Source organism: Podarcis bocagei (genome assembly GCF_964188305.1).
Source record: "Podarcis bocagei genome assembly, chromosome: 8".
Classification (NCBI taxonomy): domain Eukaryota; kingdom Metazoa; phylum Chordata; class Lepidosauria; order Squamata; family Lacertidae; genus Podarcis; species Podarcis bocagei.
The window spans coordinates 47,001,958-47,014,303 of NC_138133.1; the positions used below are offsets into that span (position 1 = coordinate 47,001,958).

The 12,346-nt window shown below is 40.0% G+C and overlaps 1 protein-coding gene across 4 annotated transcripts in view; it reads right to left on the reverse strand.

Annotated features, from left to right (window-relative positions):
• Nucleotides 1-12,346, reverse strand: part of OSBPL1A (oxysterol binding protein like 1A) — a 69,110-nt gene that overhangs the window by 6,423 nt on the left and 50,341 nt on the right. For all 4 annotated transcript variants that reach the window (XM_081206783.1, XM_081206785.1, XM_081206784.1 and 1 more), the window contains 10 exons: nt 11,277-11,352; nt 10,258-10,392; nt 9,767-9,864; nt 9,397-9,579; nt 8,297-8,404; nt 7,757-7,846; nt 6,839-6,965; nt 2,977-3,093; nt 1,184-1,307; nt 139-229 (listed from right to left, as the gene is read on the reverse strand). In XM_081206783.1, the coding sequence (XP_081062909.1) occupies nt 139-229; nt 1,184-1,307; nt 2,977-3,093; nt 6,839-6,965; nt 7,757-7,846; nt 8,297-8,404; nt 9,397-9,579; nt 9,767-9,864; nt 10,258-10,392; nt 11,277-11,352 (1,149 nt within the window). The remainder of the gene's footprint in view (nt 1-138; nt 230-1,183; nt 1,308-2,976; nt 3,094-6,838; nt 6,966-7,756; nt 7,847-8,296; nt 8,405-9,396; nt 9,580-9,766; nt 9,865-10,257; nt 10,393-11,276; nt 11,353-12,346) is intronic.

Genomic DNA, 12,346 nt, shown 5'->3' on the forward strand with positions numbered 1-12,346 from the left:
GCAAAGTACTGCAGCACATAAGCAGTGGACATGTGTAGTATTGCCAGGCACTCCCAAGTATGCAGACATTTAAAAAGAGAGTTAGAAAAAGCATTTGTAAACTATTAAATCAAGTGCTTTAGCCCCCAGTTTACTGACCTTGTCTTCCAGTCTTCCTCTGACTTTGACCTGTTTTTACGAGCAGCTCTTTGTTTTTCTTCAAGCCTCTTCTTTTCTTCACTTGCTACATCTACCAAGAGACAGACAGAGAAAAGGCTGGATCCAACTGAAACCTACGGAAGAATACTCCCAATAGCTGGAATAGTGCTATGTCAGTGACGGGGGTAGAATTTTAATGCCGTTTTGGTTGGCACAACTAGAATCTTGAGGTTTTTGTGCAGTGGTGTGAACTGGTAGATCATTCAAACACCAGCTTCACTGTAATATTTCCCCTGCTCCCAAATAATGGGACTAACTAAGAAATGATGTAAGATAACAGGCATGTAAGGTACATTAACTAAGGGCATGAGCAAACAGGACTTCACCTTCCTCTTATCCCCACCTATAGCACCTCTCATGCCTTCAAGCTCTGCTTCAGGTGGTGTGTCCCCCCCAACCCCCCAGAGCAGATTTTGAGGGTGTACAAAAGGCTGCCACAGGGGAGGTGAAGTCATATTATGGGAGCAAAGCGATAGTGTTATGTACAGTGATAGTGTTAGATACAACCCTGACATTGCAGCATTTTCACATATTCTTTGCTTCTGTAAATTTACATTGGAAATCAACTGAAATTTGTTAATATATCGAGTTTGCATTTGTGTAAAGTAAAGTCTGAGTAATTTTGATGGTATTGTTACAAAATCAGAAACCAGCTCCTGATAAAAGTTGACACTGTGAGAAAGGACAAGCTGAAACTCATATTCATAAGGCATAAATTTTCATTTATATAAAATCAACGACAAAACTGAGAACCATTGCACGAGGAGGAGCTGCCTTGCTAGCTGTAGAAGGGGAATGTCAGATGTAAATATTCTTAAAAAGTTAGCATCAGATTACTATTTATATCACTAACAGGCATTCCTTTGCAAGGGACTCTGTAAAATTTGATTGCTAAAGCAAATCTATACATAAAAAGTATGTCCTATAAAATGAAGCATTTGGATATATATTTTTTTAAAAAAATTCAGCTAGCCCTTTAAATTACCTATGTCACCATTTTCCATAGCTCTTATATCTGGCCTTAGCCTGCAGTCCGTTTTAGGAATAACACTTTCCATTTCTTCATCCAATTCATTCAAAGCCATAGCAAAAGTAGTGAAGTTGTACATCTGAAAAACAACAAAGAGCTTTTTGAATGTTCTTTTATTTTTATGAGCAAGTACCAGCTGTTAATGGGCTTATACATTCTCAGAGGAAGTATCCAACTGAGTTTCTCAAGGGATCAGTCTTGGGGCCTTTTATTCAATGTTTTCATTACAGTGACCTTGGGGAAAGGAGTGTTCATGAAATGAACAGGTATCATCAAATTATCTAAGTGGCCTTTCAAACAGAAAACAGATGGGATTTTGTGCAGGACGAACTAGAAGACTACAAGAACTGGAATGGGATCAATGGAAAAGGATCAGTGTCCACATAACAAAAAGTGTTAAGCTGCATGATGAAGGACAGGTTTGTTTTATTTGCTCATCAATTGGAATAACAGGCAAGGGAATATTTCAGAACTTGGATCACCACAATATGATTATGGGGAGTATAGGCTCCAATGTGATTGCAAACATTTACTAGTATTAAATGCTGAGAATGTAATGGTATATAAATAATAGGGGTAGGGATTAATTGAAGCTAATTGATATCCAACTCTCCATGTTAAATAGATAGAATTCTAATTGGGCCTAAAGAGCAAAAAAAGAGGCAGACAAGTTTTTTGACAAGTATGCCACAAATCCAAGTATACAATATATATTCTGACATGCGCTGCGGTATATGTGTTGAGGAAGCAAGAGTCTAAAGTTTATATTCTGCCATAAAAGCTCTCAGGGAGGATCACAATACTCCAAAAAACATTAAACTGGTACTGGAGGAGACTCGACAGTCCCATGGACTGCAAGAAGATCAAACCTATCCATTCTTAAGGAAATCAGCCCTGAGTGCTCACTGGAAGGACAGATCCTGAAGCTGAGGCTCCAATACTTTGGCCACCTCATGAGAAGAGAAGACTCCCTGGAGTCTTCCTGATGTTGGGAAAGATTGAGGGCACAAGGAGAAGGAGACAACAGAGGACAAGATGGTTGGACAGTGTTCTTGAAGCTACCAGCATGAGTTTGACCAAACTGCGGGAGGCAGTGGAAGATAGGAGTGTCTGGCGTGCTCTGGTCCATGGGGTCATGAAGAGTTGGACACGACTAAACAACAACAGAAATCCCAAATTTATACAATGCTTTCCAAGAACAAAACTATAATTCTGCTAATACACATCCCTTGTGCTAGTGAAACAGGAGCACTGGATCCCGCCTTGTGTCTAGGTAGGAAGGGGGTAGCCTTGCTCATGTTTGCTATGGAAAGAGAAAAGGCTAACTAAACCTTAAGGGTAGGAAGGGGGTAGCCTTGCTCATGTTTGCTATGGAAAGAGAAAAGGCTAACTAAACCTTAAGGGTTTTATCAAAAGAATTCTACACTGATAAGAATAATCCTGTCTTTTACAAATGTTACACACAGTAATGGAGGTGCTAAGAGGTTGAGGAAACTACAGCGAGAGGATCAAATTTAACTGCCAGACACCTAATTGTAACCTGAATTTTGTTTTCCTGAAATGGAGGCACGAGCTGGTGCAAAGTTATCCATATTCTCTCCTCTCTTCACCTACACACCCTTTAACCCAGGCAACATGAGATAGACCTCACTCTTACATATACAAAGAAATGCAAATCCATGCAGCACATGTGCATGAGACAGAGCAACACACTGACAAAATGCAGTGTCTTGGTCAAGGTTACTCACCTGTGTTGAATTAGAAGGCCTTGGGGCTATCCTCCATAACAACACACTTCCAGGTATAACGCACACACTTTCACAATCTGGCAACGGCATCTCATCTGGTTCATCAGAACTGCCCATCTATAAGAAGAAAGTAAAATGAAAAACAAGAACCTGCAAACTAGCTCTAGTAGTTAAAAGAGGCAGCAGAATTAGGCACACATGGAATATATATATATCATATATCTATATATATCATCTATATACAGTGGTACCTCGGGTTACATACGCTTCGGGTTACATACGCTTCAGGTTACAGACTTGGCTAACCCAGAAATAGTACTTTGCTTCAGGATGAGAACAGAAATCGGGCAGCAGCAGCGTGGCTGCAGCAGGAGGTGCCATTAGCTAAAGTGGTGCTTCAGGTTAAGAACAGTTTCAGGTTAAGAACGGACTACTGGAATGAATTAAGTACTGAACCCGAGGTACCACTGTATATCTATATATATCTCCAACCTTTCAAAAAACAAATAAAGGTATTTACAGATACATGGTCAAAATGGAGACCATTTTGGACAACATGGGAGTTAACATTTAATAATTCCCAAATACTCTGCACAAGGAGAGGGAGGGAGGGAGGGAGGGATCATTCTCAGACATGTCACTTGTTTGGACCACCCTGGAACATCCATAGGCAATAAGGAATTCCATGTCAGCAGGTGAGTAAGATGGCGGATGAGGGATGGAGCAATCTGTCCCCTACTCTGCTTGCCCACTTTCTTTCTGTGCTGGATGGAGAAGGCAGTATGCGCTGCCCTCTGCAGCCAGCACAAAACCATGTTGGCTGGTGAAGGAGGAATGGAAAGAAGGCTTTGTTTCTTACTGATCTGCCTAATAAGCAGCTTAGCAGAATCACATTTCCTCTCCACAGGCTAGTAAGATACCTGGCCTTATATACAAGCCTGCATTAGAAAACGTATGCTTCGATGAAAAGGTGTTCTAGAAATACATGCTAGATTCGGAATAACCTAGTTTTTATTTTAGGATCTTGAGAAATGCAGCAAAACCAGCCTGCATATAGTATGCTACACTAAGATGAATGTTGTCAAAAGGTTCATGTGGATACTTTTCAGCCCCATTAAGGCACAAGTGAGCCATCTGTGGGCCACATCCTACGTGCAACACCACAAGCTTGAGAGGAGAGAGAAAACATGTATCCTATCTACTTATTGCTTTGGTCAGTCCATTGCCCCATTATGCAGCCCCTCACTACCCCCCAAGGTAATGTGGTCCTTCATCCCAAAACTGATGCCTAGTCCTCCCTTAAATAGTGATGATTTCCCAAAATGCTCCCCAGGTAGTCTTGCCATCCAGGCATCAACAAGACCTGCTTAAATAAGTTAACGCTTCATGTGCTTTCCAACTACACCTAGTCCCAGTGGTGTGATAACTAACCAATCATGTAAATGACGGGGGCAAATATTAATTGTATAGGTACTATGGATATACGACTGAATTATCTCTTGACCTGTCCTGCTTGCGAACGTTTTGCTGAGGGTTGGCAACAGAAAGCTGGACAAGAGGGTAACCTCTGGCCCTCCAGAAGTTGCTGGATTACAATTCCCGTCATCTCTGACCACTGGTCATTCTGGCTCTGACTGATGGGAATCGAATCCAACAACGTATGGAGGGCAGAAGGCTCTCCCCCACCCTTCCCCCGAGACAAACCTTTGATCTGATCAAGTCAATTCCTTGGTGTGTTTTTTTTATTTTAAAAAATTCCAGTTCGTATGCAATTGGGGGCAAGGGAAATAAATGTGCAGACTGCCTGGGGGAAACTGTCTACATCTTTTATGTTTGAGTGTATGCAAATTTACAAAACCATAGATTGTTAAAAGGAAGAAATTGCCAGGAGCAAAGCTCTGTTTTGTTGTTTTCTTTTTCTCCCCTTCAACCATGCACGTCTCTTCCCTTTCCTGTTTCTTAATTGGCTTTTTAAACCTTCTTTACTGTTCTATGTCCTGTGCGCCAGCTTTATTGGATCTTAGTGTGAGATAAAGATTGTGGCCCAAGCCATTCAATTCTCCTTTTGAGCATGTGAAGCCAGAACTTTCTAGAAGGGACTTGGAAGTATCTCAGCTTCAAATCCTTACCATTAATAAATCTGCTATTATCCAATTCCATCTTCCTTGTAAATTCCACGTATCTACAAGCCAAAGCAAGGCTCCATATATTTAAGCATTCTGTATTTTGCACCACAGCAGCAGCCATCTTCTGCATAACCAGAGTTTGCTAGTAACACAAGAGGCATATACGAATGGTATGTTTTTCTTGTTTGCTCTTCCTGTCCCCCTGGGCCCTTCACAGGGCTGCCTCTCAAAGACTGCAGTAGGTCTCTAGAGCCTTTCCATACTCCTGATAATAAGTGAAGTAAGCTGCGTTACAGGTAGCAATTCATGTGAATCACTACTGGAACATTCTGAAATTATAAACATTAAGCGTGTACCAGAATTGGTATCTCTCACATACAAACTAAGGGAAAGATCCAACCAAAATTAAACATGTGCTAAAATGTATCCCAACTTTAGTTGCAACAATCCCTATGTTTTGGTGAGTAAAAATTAGTTTATTTTCACCTTGAATAATTTGAAGGTCTTTAAAAAGGTATGAGCTCCTTCCATGGGGCTGATCAACCCAAGAGCAGGCGCCACAATTTGCAATTGTGTGTACAAAGCCACACACACCCCTTAGAAAAAGAGAGAGAATCCCACAAACTTTTCATGGCAGCCTACCTTCCCCGCAATTTTATGTTGTCTGCAAAAATCAATCAAAGGAGAGGATACAACATCACCAATGTGATGAAGTTTAAAGAGCTTTTGTCTATTGAAAGCATTTTTTATATACCTCTATAATTACAGGACTACAAGATGCTGCCATCTCCATAAAAACAAGAAATAGGTTTGCTTTGGACCATTAACCAAAGTTTAATCCACCATAGGTTATGATGCCAGGAACATATGTCAGGCCTGAGAACTCCTCCCCTAAAGGAGTTTACAGTAAAGATTCTGACTTGTTAATAATAATAATAATAATAATAATAATAATAATAATAATAATAATAATATTTATGCCCTGCCCATCTGGGTGGTTTTCCTCAGCCATTCTGGACGGCTCCCAACAGAGGACTAAAAACAGAATAAAACTTCAAACATTAAAAACTTCCCTAAACAGGGAATGTCTTCAGACATCTTCAGATGTCTTCTAAAAGTCAGATAGTTGTTTATGTCGTTGACATTGATGGGAGGGTGTTCCACAGGATGGGCGCCACTACCGGGAAGGCCCTCTGCCTGGTTCCCTTGTAACCTCACCTTGCAGTGAGGGAACCCGAGTTCTTTGTTGCATATGAAGCAGGGAACTCTAGCTTAATATTGGTAAACTAGAACAGTACATTGGGATGTAACCTAGCTTATTTTCCTGGCTTGTTAACCAATGGTAAGCCAGAGTTCCTTCTGCTTTGACATAACAGGAACCCTTAGCTTAATACAAGCCAATGTGTGCCAAAGCTGGTGCAAATGAGTGAGAGGCGAGGGCGGTGAGAGAAGAGTGCTTTGGGCCCAGTGTGCTTTCCTCATTTTATAAACCATGGTTTATGGAGCTCTGCAAGATTGTCCAAACTGGATCACATTGTCAACTAGGCATGCAAAGTCCAAAGGAGAAGAAAAAAAAACATTTTCAGGATTTTTAAAGCACTGAGGAAAACAGGATGGCTGCATAAATCCTTTCAAATCATGAACAATACCATCAGGTATTTAGCTGAGGACATTTTTTACTGCTGTTAGTTTTAAACACACATCACTGTTACCAAGTTACATTTTAATATCAATACCTGCTTGTTGTTTTTCTTCTCTTCTGTGTTCTTCTTGTCATTCTTTTTGTAAGCTTCAAATGTTGCAAGATCAACGCTATACAAACACTCAGTCCATTTTCCATAGAGTGCACAAAGTTTCTTTTTGCTGTCAAAGAGCCCCCCACAAAACAAACAAATTAAGGAACAGCAGAAGCACTGACTTATTATAATATTCAGGTTCACACTCCTAACCACTGGTCTTCAATTGGTTGCTTGGGACTCAATACCGGGTCACAGCATGACCTAAGGTGGGTTGCAACAGCATCTCTTACCACCATAGAAACAGATGGTAGAAAATTAAGAAATGGGTTCTCAGTGCATGTTTGAGTTTAAAGGTGGGTCCTTGATCTGAAAAGGCTGAATCAAGACTACGGCTCTAAACAGAAGTTAAGACAGAAAATGCTCAACTCACAGAAGCTAATGAACATCTAAGTCAGGTGTAGGGGACATTTTTCAGAGCCAAAGGAAGCATTATCCTCTCACAAAATTGCATGCCACTGGTGAGCAGGGACAGAGACAAAAGAAGGAAACACAAAGAATGTGACTCTTGCCTTTGTACAGTGAGCTGCATTCTAACTATGCAGAAGTCAGAGGTTCATACACAAGTCTCTCTCCATCCAGGCAGGCAAGGGGCTTTATCACAGTTAAGACCACGTTCTAGTCAGCCCAAAGCACTCAAGGAAATGGGAGCAGGGCCAGTGAGGGGTGTGACCTGAACAAACGCCTGAGGACAAGAGAGGTAGCCTAGAGGGCCAAATCTGCCCCCTGGGGCCTGAGGCTTCTCATCCCTAGTTATGCAACATAATTTAGGCTAATAGCATTTCAGCATTTTTGTAAAAAATAAAAATAAATCATCTGCCATCTGCCTTAGAAATATAAGCAGAGAGGCTTGCTTACCTTTTATCCTGAATGTAACCTTCCACTTTGTGCAACTCCTTCCCAAAAAGGCCACAGGGCTTGAAGTTCAACATGCATTTTTCACCAGTTCTGTGGGGGCAGAAAATTAAATTTAACTCTCATAATTTACACTTTCACATCAAATACTGGCTAAGCCATTTAAAGTACTTCAAGCATGCAAGCTCTGGCTCCTGTAGCGTTCAGCATAATATATGTACTATATCTGCCTTGGGTTTATGAGCTTTACTACTAAGGAGATATTTTGAAAGCGTTAAAGGAAAAAAGAAGCCCTGATCTAATATAAATTAAATACACTGGATCTCTGACCACTGAAAGAGTAACATAATATTCCCTGACACTCTCTCCAGGAACATTTTGGATCTGAGTGATGCAGAGCAGTGCTATTCATGTTGCCTGACAACACCGATTATGCTTTTAATGTTTTCTTATGCATTGGAATTAAGAGTGCATTTTATATCTGTTACAGTATAAGCATGCCACACTTTCAAGCTAAGTAGCAAGTTAAGACTTCCAGCTTACTTGTGATTGGTTATTTCCATATTCCCATACTGCTCAATCCAAAGTTTGCCCACAATAATGTTATGCACACAGCATGTAGGATTTGTCCATGTGTATGCTTCATTATGTCTGAAAGGGAGCAAAGAGAATAAGCTCTTAGATTCACAAAACAAAAGTCATCAGAACATGCCTTTAGGTCAAAATCTTTCACGGTGCAAGGAAGCGTAAGATGATGATTACTTTTCGCTCTCACAATTTTGTAGGCTTTAGCAAATCTTGGCCAGTCAGTCCTACCTTAACTCTCTCCCCAACTCCTGGCCAGATGAATCTAGGTTTCAGGCATGAACCATGAAAGTCTCCTATCCTAAATTGACTTGGAAATCTCTCAAACACATTTAAGACAATCCCAGAATAGCCAACTCTTCTGCACAGGTTTCAACGACAGGGACTTCAGCAGCTGACCTTGCCTAAGCTCAGTCAAATACCATACTTACAGATGTAGCTCAGTCCATCTGAACTATGACAAGGAAAGAGCTCTGCCCATATCAGATGGGCACACCATCCTCTGGTTCTCAAAGCTCTGACAGCCAGAGCTGTGCAGTTTGCCTTCCATCCTTTTACTTATATACCATGCCTGATTGGTTTCATCTCTACAAATGGGGAGGGAATGTTCAGGTTTAAGGATAGAACAGTAGCTCCCCAAATGTTTTTTTCCCCCACAGACCACTTGAAAATTGGTGAGCGTCTTGGCTGAGCACTTAATGTTTTTTCCATCTGTCTTAGCAATTGTAATGCTTTAGTAAGGATGCCGTATAATTTTCTAATTGTATTTGCATTTTTTTTTATTTCCTGTATATTGTATTTGATTGTAATCTATAGCATTTAAATTGTAATACAATCAAATACAATATACAGGAAATTTTTAAAAAACAATGCAAATACAGTTAAAAATCAGCATTTAACATGATGGGTATGCTGTCTCCCAAGTTCACCAACACAACACAGACCACCTGAACGACCACAGTGTGGGAACCCCCAGTATACATTATACAACACTGCAGTTTACATGCCACTTGTTTTTTGCCTAAGGCAGCCAAAAGGTATCAAACAGATCAACTTACTCAAGAAGTTTCAAAGTTATTATCCCTTTGGGTTCTGCTTCAACACTCTTTCCCCAGAACTTTAGTTTAGGATAAATAGAACCATGAAACACAAAGTCATTGCTCAGTCCTTCAGCATAAAAAGCACTGACTGGTGGGTGATGACTAACTTGCTCCGAAATGAGTCTGAATCCAAGGTCCTCTCTAAACATGGAAAGAAAGTGACAGTTGAGTGATATTTGTAGTTTCTCTACAAAAGGGGATAAAATGAGGCATTGTCACATCAGCTTTGTACATTAAAAAAGAATCAGTGAACAAAATCTTAAATATCTGACATTAACTTTCAATTCTCAATGAGCCAGCCAGTTAAACTGCACTGTGAGTTTGTTACCTGACCAGTTCATACGTCTCTCCAAGTAATGGGTTGAATGGCTTTCCTGTACGTTCCCACTGAGAGGCAACAGCTGAGACAGCAAAGGCAGCTACACACTGTTGAAAAAGCAATTTGAACTTATATTTATGTTTGTTTAAAGCAGAAAATCTTACCAATTATTTTGTGTGGGGTTTTTTAAAGCACTAACTCTCAGAAAGAGGTAAGCATTCAAGTAGTTAAGTATCATGAAAACACGTAACGAGGAAAAAGTCAATTACAACCACCACTTTAAAAATAGAAAAACCAAAGAGTTAAGCAGTACTGCTTAATGCCAACCTAACAGCTCTGATATTCAATAGCTGGCGGCAAAATTACTTTTATTTCATGCACAACAATGTTCACAACAGTGTTTCAGATGTTGTAATAATAAGCAGCTCTCTTTATCTACCTGCGTGAAACAGTATGCAACATTCAGAGAACACGAGATGCATTTATTTTGAGTAGAGTACCTGCATTCGTTCAACCGGGTCCAAAAGCGAACTGGCCTTATGAATTAAGTATGTATGCTCCATATATTCTGTCAGTCGCTGTAGGAAACTCAGTGGCTCGTTAAAAATTACTGGCATAGTGATCTTCGACAGCTCCTAGCAGAGTGTTAAAAGCATTTATTAAAAATGTTTACATATACTACTGCGCATTGCCAACATTATGGCTGGTATATGTCTTATCATCAAATACAGCTGGTACATATTGGGGAAGGTAGAGGGTGATATGAAAGGAATGTGGGGGGCAGGAACACTGCCTCCCTTTTAAACAAGAGCCCGTACAGCATGCAACGGGTAGAGTACTGAAGTTGTATCAGGGAAACCTGGTTTCAAATTTCCACTAAGCCATGAAACTCACAAAACAATTCCAAGTCCCTCACTCACTCTAATCTACATCACAGGGTGGTTGCGATGATAAAATGGGCAAGGAAAAGGACCACCCTAAGCTTGAGAATATTACTAAAACACAAATCATGAAAAGAGTTGAAAGAAGGCTGATTTACAGTGAGCTGAAATAACACTTAGAAGGCATTAATGCAAAAGGGCCGGTATTAATTAAGCTGTAATTATTTTATTGTTAATTATTAATTACAATATTAATTATTAATTACAGCATTAATTTATAAAGTACCTAACAGGCACTGTATAAGAAATAAAAAACCTAACAAGCTTTACCTGCAGGCTACAAACCAGAATTGATTCCCCCAACTTAGTTTCTTCCAGATGTTTTGGACAAGAACTTGCATCATCCCTGACCATTGCTCATGCTGGCTGCAGCTGATAAAAGCTTGCCACACTTTTGTGACATTTGATTTTATATAAGACACACACCCATTTACTTCCGAAATGCATGCATACATCAGTCAGTCCTTAATTCTTTTATTCAAAAGCCAGTTTGGGGGGATATGATCAATAATCTATTGCTACACATTTACTATAAAGACTATGATTAAGCTTTTTATTCGAAGCTATGTTTCACCTACCATTCCAATGCACTTTCTTAAGATGCTCCAAATACTGAAATCATTTCTGGAAAACATTGGAGAAGGCAAGCTTGTCCTAGATGGGGTGGGGGGGGTGGGGGCAAGAGACCAAGTTCATTAGACCTGAATAATATACTTCTAGTTTAAGTATTTGCAGAATGAAGAGTGTATGCAATACTGACAGAACAGAAACCTGTCTAACAACAGCCAACTGGTCTCCCAACCCTCAGTTTTTCTATTCAAATAGGGCTCATGATACATCGCTGATCACAAACCAGTTATGTACCTCAATATAAACCACCCAAATGTGCTGCATAGTAGCAATAAAGATAATGCAACTTTGGTTGGGTAACCAATTCAGACAAACTGTTTTGTCACACAGGTAGTTGAGAAGATCTGTCCTCAATATAAAAGTATGAATAATTATACTAAATTTGAGTATATGTAAGGCATTGTCATACATTTAATTAAGAACTAAATTAGAACTAATTAAGAATTAAGTACTTAAGGTTAAACAGCCCAGTATTCTGTATGAGTAACCACAGCTCAATTTGTAAAAGCAATTTTTAAAAAACAGGACTTTAAGAAAAGATGTGCACCTGTGTAAACATATTTCTGAAGCACGAGAGGTGGGTGGGTGGCATCCCACTTAATTCTGGACACTTGGTAAAGGCATTAAGTGTGTTAAGGAGCCTACCTTTGGGTGGGGGAAGCCCGTTCCATTTCTTTACTATGCAACTGCTTCCCCTAGTCCCATATAATTCAGTTGAGTGATGAAGTTGACTAGATTAGACTAGAAGCTGTCTGTGATCCAGACAAATTCACACCTAAGGAAGACTGTTCTGAACGGTGGGATATTATCTGGATGGCTCTCTCTTACTTTGTCCCTGCCCCAAATATACATTAAGCTGTCTTTTTTTAAAAAAAGCTCAAAAACCAGTTCTAACAATGCCAAGAAAGAATGACTTTTCATGGTTGTCATCCAACGTGTTCCCGCAACAATCACACTAGAATGTAGATGGGTATTGCAGCAGGTGCTAGTCATGCCTCTGTAAGAATACCGTGAGAAT